The following is an 18,446-nucleotide window of genomic DNA, read 5'->3' on the forward strand; positions in this document are numbered from 1 at the left end:
CGGGTCCATGTGCAAATTTTGAAAAATACTGTCCGAGATGTTTGAGAAAATACACTAAAGGGATGAATCAATGGTGGGGAGCAATAAAAGCACACTGCACGACAGGACACGATTATAAAATCCTAGCTTCGACAGTAGTGGAGATACGGGCAAAGATATCTTTTTCCATCCCTTATCATAAAGGCTGCCCTGCATGAAAGCCATATTGTGTACGGAGGGTAAAGGCTGCTTAATCAACCCGATGAGCACAGCAGCCCACACATTATACATTATTCTCAGCCCCTTTCATGATAGGCATGCTTATCAACTTGCTTTATATGGTAGCCGATGCTCCAGGGCAATAAATGGTATCCCAGACCCCAATGTGTACACTGCCCAGCATGACAGGCATGCTGTGTTATGAGTAGTATCAGCCTGGATGTAGGAATGGGTAGGTAATGAGGGAGCCAGGAGGGGAAGAATGGAGAGAAGGGGAAAGGAGAGTAGGGATAGATGAGGGAGAGGAAGGGCAGAGTGAGGGAGGAGGAAAGAGGCCAAGTGTGTGGAGGAGGAAGAAAAGGTTGACACCATGGAAAGGAGCAAAGGAGATGTGCAGACAGATGGTTTAGGAAGGGTATACAGAGAAGTGAAAGAAAGATGTACAGGGAGAGGTAGGCAACGAATGGCCAAGAAGAGGGGATGAAAGTTTCTCCATCAGTAATTTTGAGGCCTAATATTTTCCTAATAATCTTCCTTTCTTTCAAATTTCTTCAACATCCCTATTTCTGTTTCAAATTAAAGTTTCTGCTCCATAAATACATTCAGTTTGATTGCTGTGCTGTAATGCCTAACTTTACTGAAGGCTGGTTAAATACAAATACATATAAATAAAATAGTTTTTGCATTAATGAATCATTTATTGTGCCACCACACTTTTCAACCTGTTTTGGTGGAGACTATAGTATTTACATTCTCGTTATCAGTGCAAAGCATTGTGTTTATTCAGCATACTCAGGTTATTTTTCACCTTTTGCTGGTCATAAGTGTGCCTTTTATTTTTTTTTGTAATTAAAACACATATTATGCAACAGCAATGTGTACTTAAAAGCAACTGGTTCTGCTTTAACTGTAAGAACACATTGCCATTTAACTGCAAATTCTCCACTTGATGGCTTTGGTGTGAACCTATGAAACATTGAAATCGACAAGAGACTTGATGCAGAAACCTGTTTTATTTATAGCCACGATTAGTCACAAGATGTGGTTATGGACCTGTTACAAGAAAGACATGGCATTAGGGGATAATGTAAATGGATCTCAATGCTGTCAAGCACAAGTGGATCTACAAGGTGATTTAGAGTGCAACATTTCCAACAGTTCAAGACAGTGGGAAGTATTCATTATGTAGCACCTGTAAAACTTCATTTCAGGACATTGATGGTATTTTAGTGCAAGAGGAGGGTCATCAGTTTGTCACAAAACCTCTGTATTAGAAATCAGAATGAAGGAAGATCAGGGTCAGATGTCCTGTTGATGACAAGGACGATGGAGACAGATCATGAACTCGGCATATGGAAAAGTTGGGGAGAAATCTGGGTGAAAGTGGAAAAGACAAATATCTATGAAGAATCTGGTATCACTGGCCAGGAACAAAGCATCACACTAGGTACAAGAACAAACTAAGATTAGGGTCTAACATCCCATCAACATTGACGCTATTAGAGACAGAGCACACGCCTGGAATGTTTCAAAGATGAAGGAGGAAACTGGCCATGTTCTCGCATTTGGCTGTAACAATTTAGGAACATCACACAAAACCTAAATCTGGATGGCCGGATGCGGATTTGATCCACAGTCCTCCTAAACCCGAGTCCAGTGGGCTACCCAGAGCACCATCTTGCTCGGTCATGGAGTACAAGACATAGAAGAAAGGACAACAAGCACAAGATAAATACGGAAAAATAAAATGGAGAATGAGAATTAAAATCTATGACCAAAATTGAAAAATTTCACAATAAATAAATAAATAAAACTTATACTGGGAAGTAAAACGTTTTTCTGCACATGGAATGTAACACCACAATACTATATAGAAAGTATCTGAAATAAATGAAAGGCACCATTTGGACACAGAATAGAGTGGTATGCAGCATTGGAAGCGACACTAAGCCAGCAAGATGGCTACTACTACTACTACTACTACTACTACTACTACTACTACTACGTGATCAGGCCCAGTGGATCGCACGCATCTACAAGTTTCCTCCTCTACTGTATTCTGTCCTTTGCTGCTATCCGCCATTCGTCCACATCTATTGACACGTGGTTTAAATCTTCATGGAGTCCATCCCTCCGACACTTATTGGGTCTCCCTGGCGGTCTCTTTCCTGTAGGTGTGAAATCCAGGAGCTTCCGAGGCCATCTGTGATCCTCCATCCGGGCCACATGACTGGTCCACTGCATTCGTTTGGCTTTGACAGTTCCTGCTATGTTGGGCTGCTGGTATAGTTCCTCAAGCTCTTGGTTGTATTTGATCCTCCATTCCCTGTATCTGCATCCAGAACCAGACCGAAGATCTTCCGAAGCACTTTTCTCTCAAAAACAAGGAGCTTATGGAAGTCCTGTTTCCGGATACCCCATGTCTCACAGCCATATAGAACAACAGGCTGGATCAGGGTTTTGTACAGTCGAATCTTGAACTGTCTGGAGAGATATTTGGACTGAAGCAGTTGTGCTAGGCTGTGGTAAGGTCGGTTTCCTGCTTGTATTCTGGCATTGATCTCTGCTTCACATGATGAGTTCTCAGTGAAAAGTGCCCCTAGGTATTTGAATTCTTGCACTCTCTTGTAGGAATGGTCCCCAACCTGCAGTGATTGTAGATGATCAGCAGTCTGACAATGACCACGCATCATAACGAGGTACTCTGTCTTGGCTTCGTTTATGTTTAGCCCAAATTTGCTGGGAGCCTCCTTTAGTGTTTTGGTCATTTGCTCCAACTCCTCTTCCGACCTAGAGAGTAAACAGATGTTGTCTGCATAGGCTAAGTATGCTAGTCTCTTTCCTTTGATTTCAATCCCTTTGTTCAGCAAGATGGCTGCCTTTGTAAAGCACTGGGAACAACAACGCAAAGTGTGCAAATCAATATAGGCCGTATGAGTGATGAAATGACACTGAAAGGTGACAGACAGTGAGAATGACTGTTTCTTGTGACGAAAGTTCAGATACTTTGTGATCAGTTGGTCATGGTCACAATAATCAGTACTGTAAATAAAGTCTTGAAACTACTCAATGTGGATGTCGTAATATCCATTAAAAATCTCATACCCTACCAGTGGAAAGAGTTACTTTCCACACAGGCCTCAGTTAGTTAGTGTCATGTTATGGGAGCATTTTGTACATATCATAATGATGTGGAATGAGTCCTTTTACATTCACTCTGGAAATTAATTCACTGAGTATTTCTTTCACTGAGAGTCAAACTTGGCAGACGTCTTCTTCACGATCAGTCAGGCATTAAGTAGATAAGCCAGGTGAACTTCATTACTATTTGACAAATATCAACAATAACACCGATGTCTCTCCCACCTATGTGAAATCAGATTAACATTTATAATTTTTTATTTCAATCTGTTATCTTTATTTCAATTTATTTGCTATCTTTATTTCTACTGACATTTTCCAAAAATTTTGAGAAGATGATGTGTTCTAGAATAGTATCCCATGTGAGCTCAGTACATCACAGTTTGAATTCCACGATGACTGCTCTCCTGACAATCCCGTTTACATTTTCACTTGCCTAATTATAAAAGTATTACAGAGCAAAATAACACCAGTTGGTATTTTCTGTGACCTATCCGAGGCATCTGAGTGTGTGAATCACAATATTTTCCTAGATACAAAAAATAGCCTATCCATACATGCAAAATTAATGCATTATAAAACAGTTACACTACTTATGCACCTGAAACCATCTTCAAAACAACTAATACAACAGAAATTGACGAAATAGTAAAGACAAAAAGAAGAAGAATTAGGAAATCCATAAATAAACAATATCAGGCAAACAAACATTGTAGAATAGTTTCAAATGAAACAGTTTACAAGAAAACAGAACCAATAATGAGCATGATCAGGAAGAAGCATATTTCATTCTTTGTACATATAAAAATTGTGGAACAGTAAGAGCAACATTAAATGGATCGCAGAAATTAAGGAAGATATAAGAGAACTCCAAATTACACTAGACTTAAAAAATGGAAAAAACTAGATACTGGAAGACACACAAACAAGGCTACAAATGAAGATCAATAAAAGGGCTACAGGAAGAGTGATCTCAGTTGAAGAAAGAAAGAAAATATCTGAAAGAATGAAGAAGTATTTGGCAGACAGAAGAGCAAAACACTCTTCATATAATAATACATTATAACAATTCCTCTACAGCTACTGTACTACTAAATTTCTTATTGACTTACTATTGAACTCTATTGTATTATTGAATAACAACAGGCTGTATAAACCTCTGTATAAATGCAACAATACCAGAGAAGGAAAGTTGACACTCACCATGCCACAGAACTGAATATGTTGTGTCTTTTTAAAATTGAGGGTAAGACCATTCACAGAAAACCAGTCAATGACACTTTCAAGAACTTTGTTTTCCATTTTCTCTGTTTATCTGTCATCTGCACAAAGAACCAGTTCTGCTTGTTGTATATTAGACAGATCATTTGCATATATGAGGAACAATATTGGACCTAACACTGAACTGTGGGGAACCCCCATACATGATTTCTCACCAATCAGAATTATCTTACGGGACTATATTGATTGAATTACTAAGTGCTACTTTCTGCATTTTTTTTGTTTTGTTAGATATGACATTATCCATTGGTTTTCTATACGATCAATCCCATAAAACTTTTATTTATCTAGGAGAATACTGTGTTTCACACAGTCAAATGCCTTAGATAGGTCGCAAAAAATAACCAGCTGTTTTATTATTTAATGTTATAAAATCTGGTGAGTGAACATGTAAATGGTATTCGCAGTAGAATAACCCTTCTTGTTTCACTTGTAGAACAAATTTTCTTAATTATTAAATTGGAGATGACAGTCATTCAGTTGTAATGCGCGTAAAGTTAAGCAGTATCTGTCAATAGTATTTGCATTCAGTGTATTCGATATTTTCATTGCTACAATGTAGATATAGTTTTTGGTTCTGGGATCTAAATTACTTCTTAACACTCTTGAAATAAAAACAATGAATCCCTCTGTATTTGTTTTTCATAGTTCTTCTGACTTAATAGTTTACTGAATTGCTCTGCGACTGGTTGTTGTGCTCTTCAGCATGAAGAATGCTTTGATGCAACTCTCCATACTTATCTGCACCATACAAGCCTCCATCTCAGAATAACAACCACAACCTACAACTGTTTGGACCTGCTTATTGTATCAAAGTCTTGGTTTCCCACAATTTTTACCTCACACTTCTATCCACTATAAAACTGAGGTTTCCTTGATGCCTCAGGATGTGCTCTATCAACTGATCCCTTCTTTGAGAAAAGTTGTGACATAAATTTCTTTTTTCAGTCCTTGGTTCAAAACTTCTCCCATTAGTTATTCTATCTCCATATAATCTTCAATATTCTTCTGTAGCACCATATTTCTAAATGTTCTAGCTTCTTTTTGTATGAACTGTGTGACAATAACTTCAAAAAAGACATTGTAACACTTAAATTTATATTGGATGTTAACAAATTTCTTTTCTGTAAACTTTTTTCTGGTCATTATATCCTCTCTACATCGGCCATAAGTGGTTATTTTGTTGCCGAAAAGGTAAAACTCATCTACTACTTTTAGTGTCTCATTTCCTAATCTAATTTATTTAGCATCACTTGATTTAGTTAAACTACACTCCATTAACCACGTTTTACTTTTGTTGATATTAATCTTGCAAACTGTTTTTGAGATGCAAACCATTAAGCTCAGCTACTCTTCAAAGTCCTTTGCCATCCTTGAAAGAATTACATTGTCATCAGCATTTCTTCTCCATGAGCTTTAATGGCTTTTCCAAATTTCTCCTTTCTCCCCAGAGTGAGCAGATGACATCACTGTCAACCAACACTTACAAATAATTAAACATTTTAATTATGTTAATTGTAGGTTCAGTTATAAAGCTTTTGATTTGAGTTATTTGTAATTATTACTATCAGCACAATATAGATCTTGACAGTAGAGATCACATCTTCTCACAGTCACTGGTTGTCAGCAACTGGCACTGCAAAACCACTGATAAGTGTAACACATGGCAAGGAAATAATAAATACAATGGAAACTTCAAAAATCTTAGGTGTCGAATCTGATGAGAATTTAAATTGGAAAAAGCACATTTTGATACTCCAAAAACAACTTAGTTCAGCCACATTTGCACTAAGAGTCATTACAAATCTTGGGGAGAGACAAATCAGTAAGTTGACATATTTTGCATATTTTCATTCAATAACGTCATAATGAATAAAGTTCTGGGGTAACTCATCTTTAAGAAAGAAAGTCTTCATTGTTGAGAAAACGGCACTGTGAGAACAATGTGTGGTACTCACACAGGATAATCTTGTAGACATCTGTTTAAGGAGTTGGGCATTCTGACTGCTGCTTCACAGTACATTAATTTCCTCAGGAAGTTTGTTGTAAATAATCCACTACAGTTCGAAAGGAACAATGGTGAACATAATTACAATAACAGAAGGAAAAATAGCATTGATTACGCCACATTAACGTTGTCCTTAGCATAAAAAGGAATGGACAATGCTGCAACTAAAATTGTTGACCACTTAGCCTGAGAAAGTTTCCCCTTGATACCTTCTTTAAAACATTCCGAATGTAAGCATATGTACAAATTGTACAAATTAATTTGTGGTGTGAATGTAAAATGACTCGTTCTACATCATTACGATCTATCATGCAAAATGACTCAAAAAACATGACACTAAGTAATTAAGCTTGAAACAGTATACTGTTCTCTACACAAAAATGTGAGATGAACCTGTGGATTTATTAGAACCCAGGTTCCAACAATGAAGGTAAAACTGCAATAACCTGTAAAAAAGTGTAGGCACACTAGCATAAATATGGTTAAGTCACTCACCACACGTGGCAGCCAGTCCCGTCCACACACCATCGTGACAAGAGCGAATGTGACTGCCAGGTGGTGAAAGCTGAAACCCCACCCCACAGCTGTAGATAGCCTTTGTCCCGTGTCGGTAGCTGTTAGGGCCGTCTTGGCGAGCTTCGACGCTGACTCCTCCATCGCGCAGCAGCGGTGGTGGTTTGCACCCTGTGACAACAGGGAAGTGACATTTTATGTAGCTGAGATACTTTCTGCCCCCCCCCCCCAAACTGTGAGTGTGTTACTTTCTTATAGTAGGTGAATAACGTTCTGGAGACCCACTGAGATTTCTGCTTAAGGGTTACAGATATTCTATTCAGATCGAATAAATCAAAATGACAGAGTTACGGAATACTACACTGCCTGACAAAAAAGTGATGCTTCCTGAAGGGGAGGAGGAAACAAAATGAAACTTCACTGGTTAAGATGGTATGTGACCCTACTTCAGTGACTACAAAATAGAATCAAATTTATAAAGAACTTGGCGTTAAAACCCCACATATGAGTAGGACATTGTAACTCCTCTGGCCTGCACGTGTGCACCGATTTGGTTGGAAAGAGTGGCATAAAACTGTTGTATCCTCTTGTGAGACGAGCGGCTCACAGGTGTTGTAACTGGTCCTCGATACCCTGGATACTGGCAAAGGGCGGAGAAGGCACCTGAGCCTGCATAACACGTAGTCTATCCAGGACAGACCTGGGGATCTTGCTGGCTGCAAGAGCACCTCGACATTGTGCTGGCAGTTCACTGTTCTGTTGAAGAATGGCACAGCAATATTGCCGCACGAGAGGTAACGCATGACGACGCAAAATGTTTGTGACATAAAATTATTCCATCAGAGTTTCATTAGTCAGTGTCACCTGTTATCTAAAGTCATACCTGACATTCCCCATGCCGTGACACCGTGAGCAACACTGTTACAGCTATCCAAAGGATTGGGTGTATCGGACCTCTCCTCAGGTCACCACCACGCATGACAATCGTGGTCATCTGGGGTAGTTTAGAACCCCAATTCATCACCAAAGACAATGCAATGCCATTTGTCAGCAGTCCACATTTCCTGGTCACAACACAAATTCAAACGCAGCCATTTGAATTGTTTTGTTAACAGCAGTCTCCAAGCAATGGTATGGGATGACACAGAATTTGCAAGGAGTTCGATACTTTTTCTCAGATGGCAGGCACACATGTGAAGGAGTTAGGAAAACCTTGCTGGACGACACGAAAATCCTCCCTTATTGCAGTCAGACATGATCCACTGATGACTTAACATCTGACTTCATTCATGCCCCTTGTATGCCATACCAGGCCTGGTAACAACACTGAACACAAAGAACACTAATGATTTCTGGTGGCCATTCCACCCCCATCACAGAGAACCAAGATTTTAATAATTTATATAACAACAAATGATGAGCACATGTACAAAGCTGTGAGCCCCCCCCCCCCCCCCAAGATAGTGTATTATATAAACATGTTAATACAAGTTATAATAAAACTAAAATGAGGCCACTAAGGCTAAGCTCATTTCACATTCATTTGCAAAATATCTGTGAAGGACTCATTAAGAAATTCTGTGTGTGACTCTGACATGTTTCTGAACAAATCTCAACACCTTCACATCTTTGTCTAGTTATTCTTTTCTGCTATGGTATTATAACAATGTGTCAAATAGATCTAAACAATGGAAATCCGGGAGTGAATAACGATTCGAATTGCAGCACACTGCTACTCTCAAAACGGAAAATGATAAATTTTGTGTGACTTATGTATTATACAACAATCTACTTTTAAATGTGCCTGTCTCCTCTGTGTGGTTAGTAGCAGTTCATACTAATTCATACAGTTATTGTTGCATAATTTTTTGAGATGTACCGGTGATGGAAAGGAGTTCAATGAATAATACACACTGTGAAATAGTTACTAAAATACCATGGTATTTACATAGATTTTGGATTCTATAGAATCTTCTAATATTCTGCTGTATTCAGAAAAGTTGAGGCTCCTCATAGAACAATTCTGAAACTCCTTAGCAACCGGATACACCCAGGGTAAGCTAGTTCTCTCATTCTCAGACCATCTGTAGCAGTAGTTATCAGTATTGCCAAAAGGTTTGGTGTTTCCAATACAGGTTTTGATATATCTGTAGAAACAAAAAGTCAATTCTATGCACTATCTGGATTTCTTAGTTTATATTATTACGGCGTCTAAAGTTTTGTGAGAAATATCAAAAATATTGTTCAGTTTTGTCAAAATTTATGATGCTTTGAACCATATATAAAACTGAAAGAAGTATGTTTCGGATCAACCATGTTATGGTGTAATTCTCTTTACTGACAAAATGAAGCACATCACAAACAGAACACCTCTTCTTAACCCATTTTATCTCAGCATATGATTTATCATACGCTTGCTCTTCTCAGGCACATTTGTTTCCACAATATAAAAACAAAGATGATGAGACTTACCAAACAAAAGCGCTGGCAGGTCGATAGAAACACAAACAAACACAAACATACACACAAAATCCAAGCTTTCGCAACAAACGGTTGCTTCGTCAGGAAAGAGGGAAGGAGAGGGAAAGATGAAAGGATGCGGGATTTAAGGGAAAGTGTAGGAGTCATTCCAATCCCGGGAGCGGAAAGACTTACCTTAGGGGGAAAAAAGGACAGGTATGCACACGCACACACACACATATCCATCCGCATATACACAGACACAAGCAGACATTTGTAAAGGCAAATTATATATATATATAAAGGCAAATTATATATATATATATATATATATATATATATATATATATATATATATATATATATATATTTTTTTTTTTTTTTTGACAAATGTCTGCTTGTGTCTGTGTATATGCGGATGGATATGTGTGTGTGTGCGAGTGTATACCTGTCCTTTTTTCCCCCTAAGGTAAGTCTTTCCGCTCCCGGGATTGGAATGACTCCTTACCCTCTCGCTTAAAGCCCATATCCTTTTGTCTTTCCTTCTCCTTCCCTCTTTCCTGACGAGGCAACCGTTGGTTGCGAAAGCTAGATTTTTGTGTGTATGTTTGTGTTTGTTTGTGTGTCTATCGACCTGCCAGCGCTTTTGTTTGGTAAGTCTCATCATCTTTCTTTTTAAATATATATATATATATATATAGACACACACCTAAATATATATATTTCCTTCGTGGAATGTTTCCTTCTATTATAACTATATATATATATATATATATATATATATATATATATATATATATATATATATATATATCCCAAGTTCCTATTCCCACCACCACCACCACCACCACCACCCCCACCCCACCAACCCCATCTCCAACTGGCAGCCGCTATTTATTTCCTCATGTAGCTTTGAATTAGGACCTCTGTGTAATAATTTGGAAGCAATTGTAATGAACATTGTGAGAAATTTCACATTTGGCTTTAACATTTTAAATTTTATAAATAGATTTTACATAAGGCCCTGTAATGGAAAAAAATGAAACACCATGCATTTTCAAAGTTACGAAACATAAAACAATTAACAGTCCAATTTCATTAAACCATCTGGCCAAGTAAGAATTGCAAAGGTGAGATCGTTTTGCTTTTAAGTGCCTCAAAGCATCAACATATCTATTTAGTTACTTATGCTCATCATCATTTTCATTACCATTCACTTGCAAGTCGCCAAAGTGGCATCAACAAAAAAGGACTTGCAATCTGGTGGCCGGACTCCCCTGAGTGAGGCCTCCTGGCCAACAATAACATACGATCATTTTTCATTTCCATTTACTTAAGCTGAATCATTTTAGGAGAATGCAGCAAAGTGTGCACTGCAGGGTGAAAATTCATTCTGGAAATAATCCACAACTCTGCGGCCAAGTCATTTCTCCACAGCATACTTTCTTTCATGGGTGCTAGTCCCGCAATGTACCAAGGAGAACTTCTGTGAAGTATGGAAGGCAGTAGATGAGCTACTGATGGAAGTAAAGATGTGAAGGTGAGTCTTGAGTCGCGCCTGAATAGCTCAGAGAGGTTCTAGTTGCTTTTCCTGATCCAGCACATCATTTTAATCTGCCAGAAAGTTTCTAATCATATCAGATCCTTCAGGTCTTCACTTATTTTGGACCAGTATGATAGTTCTAAGTTTCTGTACCTTGGCATACTATTAACATGTAGTTTTTAATAAAAGAAGGATGATGCTACAGTTCAAAACTGATTAATGAACTAAGACAACTAGGAAACAAAGTCGTGCAGTGGTTATGACAATCTGCTTTCAAAAGGAATAGAAATCAAATCTCATCCGTCATTCAGATTTGAGTTTTTCCATGGCCTTCTATAATCTTTAAAACAAATGCCACAGCTGTTCCTCAAAAAATAACACATCCAAGTTCCTTCCTCAACTTTGTTCAGTGGGAACTTGTGCTCTGTCTCTAATCACCCCTCTGTCAATGGGATGCTAAACTTAAATATTCCTTCCTTAATAAGAAAAGTTTTCAAGCTTGCATAATCGCTCTCTCTCTCTCTCTCTCTCTCTCTCTCTCTCTCTATGCTACCCATTATAAAGGTAGCACCTAGATAGAAAGAGTTCTTGGAAACCTGACTAAAAACAATAAACAAAACCAAGATTTGCAATATTATATCACTTGAGCAACACTGATTGCTGAAAGGCTCCAAAGAACCCCTGTACTGAATACAAAGAGTTGCCACAAGACAGCCTTCAAATTTGTTTTGAAAATCTTATATTTTCCACAGTTATGAAAATAATTTATTTCTTGGCTCAATGATTGAAAATCGAAAATGCAGTTTGCTCAATGGTTTGAGTGAACTACAGCATCCGTCTTATAGTATAAGGATGGACGGTGAAAGCGAAAACACGTAATTTGTACTGAAACTGATGCACTTGTGTTGGGAAATAAATTTTTTTCAAAACAAGCACTCACTGGCATGCTCCAGTATGATTGAAATGTCATCCTTTCAAATGTGACAATAATATTGGAAGGCTATTCCAAGTTTCAGAATGTCTGCAAATTTACACAGCATGTCAATCAGATCACACTTTCCTAAGCTTAGCATATCCCATGACAGGAAACAATCGTAGATTATGAAGCTGAACAGTGAGATCATTATCTACCAATGATTCACATAAAATGGAATGAATGTAACTAAAACACCTATCATTTAGATAAAACAGCAAGAAAAGCATTTCTGAAAAAGAGAAATTTGTTAACATCTAATATCTTCTCTAAATATATTTGCCTGTAGTGTAGCCTTGTACAGAAGAGAAGTGTGGACGATTAGCAGTTCAGACAAGAAGAGAATTAGAAGCTTTCGAAATGTAATGCTACAGAAGAATGCTGTAGATCAAACAACAAATGTGTAGGTACTGAATCAAATTGGGGAAAAAAGAAATTTATCAACAACTTGACTAAAGAAGGGATGAGTCGATAAGATGTGTCCCAAAGCATCACAGAATAGCCAATTTGGTAATAGCGGGAAGTATGTGGAGGTAAGGGGTTAAAATTGTTGTGGAGAGAGACCAAGGCTGAAATACAGTGTTGTTTTTGTTGTTGTTGTTATCTTCAGTCCAAAGGTAGGTTTGATGCAGCTCTCAGTTGCTACTCTGTCCTGTGCAAGCCTCCTCATCTCCAAATAACTACTGCAGACTACAGCCTTCTGAATTTGCTTACTGTATTCATCTCTTGGTCTCCCTCAACGATTCCCCCCCCCCCCCTCCCCACTTACTTACGATACTAAATTGGTGATCCCTTGATGTCTAAGAATGTGTCCTATCAATCGATTCATTCTTTTGGTCAAGTTGTGCCACAATTTCTTGTTTCGCCAGTTCTATTCAGTACCTCCTCATTATATACATGATCTACCCATCTCACTTTCAACATTGTTCTGTAGCACCACAATTCAAAAGCTTCTATTCTCTTTTCGTCTGAACTGTTTATCATACATGTTTCCCTTCCATGTATGGCTACACTCCAAACAAATGCCTCCATGAAGAGACTTTCTAACACTTAAATCTATAATCGATGTTAACAAATTTCTCTTTCTCAGAAATGCTTTTCTTCCCATGACCAGTCTACATTTTATACCCTCTCTATTTTAGCCTTCATCAGTTATTTTGCTGCCCAAATAGCACAACTCATCTACTACTTTAAATATCTTGTTTCCTAATCTGATTCCCTTAGCAGCACCTGATTTAATTTGACTACATTTCATTTCATTATTTTTGTTTTGCTTTTGTTGATGTTCATCTTATGCTCACCTTTCACAACACTGTTCATTCCATTTAACTGCTCTTCCAAATCCTTTTCTGTCCCTGATAGAATTACAATGTATCAGCAAACCTCAAAGTTTTTATTTCTTCTGTCTGAACTTTAATTCCTACTCCAGATTTTTAGTTGGTTTTGTTCACAACTTAATCAATTTACAGACTGAATAACATCAGGGATGAGATACAGCCCTGTCTCACTCCCTTTTCCACTTATGCTTCCCTTTCAAGCCCCTCAACTCTTATTACTGCCATCTGGTTTCTGTACAGTTGTAAATAGCCTTATGCTCTCTGTATTTTAATCCCTGATACCTTCAGATTTTCAATGAGAGTTTCCAGTCAACATAGTGAAAAGCTTTCTGTAAGTCTACAAATGCTTTAAATCTAGGTTTGCTTTCATTTAACCTATCTTCTATGAGAAGTTCTAGGGCCAGTATTGCCTCATGTCTTCCTACATTTCTGCAGAATCCAAACTGATCTTCCCCGAGGTCAGCTTCTACCAGATTTTCCATACTTCTATCAAGAAATCGTGTTAGTATTCTGGAACCATAACTTATTAAACTGATAGTTCAGTAATTTTCACACCTGTTAGCAACTGCTTTCTTTGGAATTGGAATTATTATATTCTTCTTGAGGTCTGTGGGTATTTCCCGTTTCATACATCCTGCACAACAGATAGAAGAGAGCTGTCACTAATGGCTCTCCCAAGGCTACTAGTAATTGTGATGGAATATCATCTACCATTGTGGCCTTGTTTCAACTTAGCTCTTTCAGAGCTTTGTCACATTATTCTCTCTGTGTCATATCTCCAATCTCATCTCCACCTATGCCCACTTCCCTTTCTGTGATACTGCTTTCAGGTTCATCTACCTTGTACAGACACACTATAAACTCCTTTCACATTTATCTTCTTTGCTTAGGATTGGTTTACCATCTGAGCTCTTACTATTTGTACTGTTGCTTCTCTTTTCCCCAAAGGCCTCTGTAATTTTCCTGTGGATGGTATCCATCTTTCTCCTAGTGAAATATGCTTCCAAACCCTTACATTTGTCCCCTAGCTGTTCCTGCTAAGCCATTTTGCACTTTCTGTCACACTCATTTTTTAAATGTTTGCATTCCCTTTTCGTCTGCTTCATTTGCTGATTTTTTAATTTTTTCCTTACATCAATTAAATTCAATATCTCTAGTCTTATCCAAGGATTTCTATTACGCCTTTTTTTCCCTATTTGATCCCCTGCTGCCTTCACTATTCCATCTCTTAAAGCTACTCATTTGTCTTCTACTGCATTCCTTTCCCCTGTTCTTGTCAACCATTGCCTAATGCTCCCTCTAAAACTCTCAACAATGTCTGGTTCTTTCAACTGATCCAGGTCCCATCTCTTACAGTACACGGGTTCAAACGGAGTACAAGTCGATTGTGATAGTTATGTGGAGGTGAAGAGGCTAGCACAGGGAACATTGGCAGACATCAAACCAGTTTTCATCTCAAGACCATACCAACAGCCACAAGTTTTCATTCTAACTTATGTACATATTGCACACACAAATTCACATATACCTGCCATTAAAATATTAAAAATATTACTGCTCAAAGCTATGTGGCTCATTGGTGATGTAAACCACAGTATTATGGAATAGAGAACTGTAATACACCAAATAGTGCACACTCATGCATGTACATGACTTGGGTTAACTAATTTTGGGATCTGATTTGTATAATACAGCCACCTGGTTGCAACAAGATTTTATTTTAACCTGGTTTCCATACTGACTGTGGGTGCCTTCAGCAGGAAATCCAAAAAATATCTACAAAGATTACAAAACCATTAACCAGAGAAAAACCAAGATAAGATGGTTATTATATTGAGCAGATTTATGAAGACACTATACTCACACGTACTGACGGATGAACAGATTTACGAGCAAAATGCTCTCATCATATAAATACTTTGTAAGAAGACAATATTTAAATCATATAAAAATTATAGCCATTGGAACTGACATGAAACTGGTAACTGTTACTAAAATTATAGCTACATATCACAGCACACTGTGCAGTGATTAGGACTTTAAGAGAAAATGGGCACTGGAGATGACATCAGACTAAGAGGCTCAGAGACCAAGGTGGTTACAATGTGGACATGAAACGAGTCGTGCCATCAATTAATAGTTGAAGAAATCAGCTGCTTACAATATGAAAATATTTTAAATATCATATAAGTTTTCATATCAAAAGTCAACAGGCAGTATTACACAAATTGAAATGTATGCAGGACAATGCAAAAGCAACTACTCTAACATTTTGCACGGAAACAAATTACAACGGGATAAATAAAAAGGAGAGAGGAAGATGACATTTTAAAGTCAACTCTGAGGATAAAGAAGAATCAGTTTTAGGCATTTCCAAGTATTAAATTGAAGAAATTTTTATCACGTAGCTGCAACTGTTCATTCAGAATGAAACCGTCATTAAGAGAAAGGTGTTTGAAAATTTGTAATTCTTCAAGGATATTAAGTCTGAAGCTTTTCTTCTCTGTGTACAGGATGTAACTTTTGTAGTTCTGTTCATTTTTTAAGCTGTCTTTTATGAAATGGTCCAAGTAGAAATTTTGTATCACTAACAGCAGATCTAATTTCTATTTGCAAAACTGGACTGGAGTCCTCATGTAGCTCAAAAATACTGCTTTCCTCAAACAATTGTAAAATTTTCATTATGTACTCTGTTTGCTAGTAACAACTAAGGCACTGCTTTTATCAGATTTCATTATTAATGCATCATTTTCTTTAAGCTTTACACTAATCATTTTAATTAAGTTTTGTCACGAATAAGTGTACTCTGAAAATCAGATAAATTTTTGCTTGCAATATTGCACACATCATGAGCTATTCTGGCCTGGCTAGAATTTTTCATTTTTATACTATTGAAACCACTTTTTACGTCAACAGTCAAATTTTGTATAACATTTTACTCAGACAAATTACGCGTAACATTATACTTTAAACCTTTTTCCAATAAGGAAACTACATTACTTGTAAAATGTATGTCAGTTTTATTTAAAATTCAATAAACCTTTCCTTGAGACAGCTTAGGCAACATTAATTTGTCTTTGAGAGATAAAAAACTTTGTTTCCATAGAGTGACTTTTATCATTTCAAGAAAGCCATTAAGTACTGGTCCCTGTAATCTAGGAAGCAGTGCATAGGTTGGTTTCAGGCACATGGTATAATTCAACAACTGCCTACATATCTGGGTGTAATTGTCAGCCCTCTTCTTTTATTTGTCAGACGGTCTAGAAGTTCACTGAATAAATAATGGGGGCAGTTACAACATCTATGTCACACCAATGCCGAAAACTCAAATCTACATCTATATCAACAACTACATATATACTCTGCTAGCCACCAAGCGGTGTGTGGCAGAGGGCACAATTCGCACCAAAGTCATATTTCCCCCCTCTGTTTCACTCGTGGATCGCGCGAGGGAAAAATGACTATCTGAATGCCTCAGTACGAGCTCTTATTTCCCTTATCTTTGAATTGATTGGAAAGTTGGTGGTAACAATATATGCTCTACATCCTCGGTGAAGATCGGATTTCAGAATTTAGTGAGCAGTCCCTTCTGTTTAGCGCGCCGTCTATCTGCAAGTGTGTCCCACTTCCAACTTTCTATGAGATTTGTAACCCTCTCGCAATGGCTACATGTACCAGTCACGAATCTTGCCGCTCTTTTTTGGACCGTCTAAATCTCTTGAATCAGACCCAACTGGTAAGGGTCCCATACAGACGAACAATACTTTAAGACTGGACGAATTAACATATTGTAAGCTATTTCCTTTGTTGAAGGACTGCATCGCATCAGGATTCTACCAATAAACCGCAATCGAGTTCGCCTTACCCGTTACTTGTGTAATCTGATCATTCCATTTTAGATCATTTCGAATAGTCACACCCAGATACTTGACGGACGTTACCGCTTCCAAAGACTGGGCATTTATTTTGTACTCTTACATTAATGGGGATTTGCCTTGTTATACACAGTAGGTTACACTTGCTAATATTGAGAGATAACTGCCAGTCATTACACCATGCATTTATTTTCTGCAAATCCTCATCGATTTGTTCACAACTTTCGTGAACAAATCAATGAGGATTTGCAGAAAATAAATGCCTCTGAGATGACAGGAGTACGAAGCCAGACTGTAGTAATGCCAATGGAGATTAGCACATGGCCTAGCTCAACATGGTGCTCCTCCCTATCCTATGTCATCTAGCCTGTCTAAACACTGGGGTTCAAACTGCCATAAATACTGTCCGTTTCAGTCATGCAGTGTCAGCTGACACCTGCAGCCACCTACCAAAAGTATTCTACACCAGTCATTGTCCGGAAACTGGTCATTCAGCTGCTGTTGCTGCTGTCTTCACTGGGCTCCAATACTACCTGCTGTACTTAAGTCCACATGCTGCTGTAAAAGCTAGACTGGTGGCTTCCACCCACAAGGCCACCTGCCAACTGACTTATGTAGTCTGCAGATCACCTACTCAGGGGTCCTCTGAACCTGAGCCTCACTAGTTACTTAGCGCGGGTGCATATACTACTGATACCAGTTCGGCCTGTGCAGGCACACACTATCACTGCCAGCCGCTGCCACTGACATCCATGCCAGGGTTCGCACTTCAACTCCAAATGCTCTGTTGCGTCCTCTGGTGAAGTGTGGCCATGTTCCCCGGAAGCCATCACAGATGCATGTCGCCTGGGCCATAACACTGACTCTACATTTTCTAACCATAATGCTGACAGACAGGAAGATGGAAAAAATGACAGAGAGATAAACGAGAGGGGGAGAAAAGCAGAAGCACTTTGGAAGAGTGTCAGAAGCCTGATATGGAGCAAGGATGTACCCCAAATGAGTAAAAAGGTTATATACCGGTCATACTATATTCCGATCCTGACATATGCATCAGAAACCTAGGTTATGAAAGGAAGAGAGAAAAGCAAAGTACAAGTCAGTGAGATGAAACTCT

At 38.2% G+C, this 18,446-nt stretch overlaps 1 protein-coding gene across 1 annotated transcript in view; it reads right to left on the reverse strand.

Annotated features, from left to right (window-relative positions):
* LOC126106415 (sushi, von Willebrand factor type A, EGF and pentraxin domain-containing protein 1-like) overlaps positions 1-18,446 on the reverse strand; it is a 115,127-nt gene that overhangs the window by 64,838 nt on the left and 31,843 nt on the right. Inside the window, exon 3 of the mRNA XM_049912691.1 lies at positions 7,124-7,312. Coding sequence (XP_049768648.1) covers positions 7,124-7,312 — 189 coding nt within the window. The remainder of the gene's footprint in view (positions 1-7,123; positions 7,313-18,446) is intronic.

Source organism: Schistocerca cancellata, chromosome 10 (genome assembly GCF_023864275.1).
Source record: "Schistocerca cancellata isolate TAMUIC-IGC-003103 chromosome 10, iqSchCanc2.1, whole genome shotgun sequence".
In the NCBI taxonomy this organism is placed as follows: domain Eukaryota; kingdom Metazoa; phylum Arthropoda; class Insecta; order Orthoptera; family Acrididae; genus Schistocerca; species Schistocerca cancellata.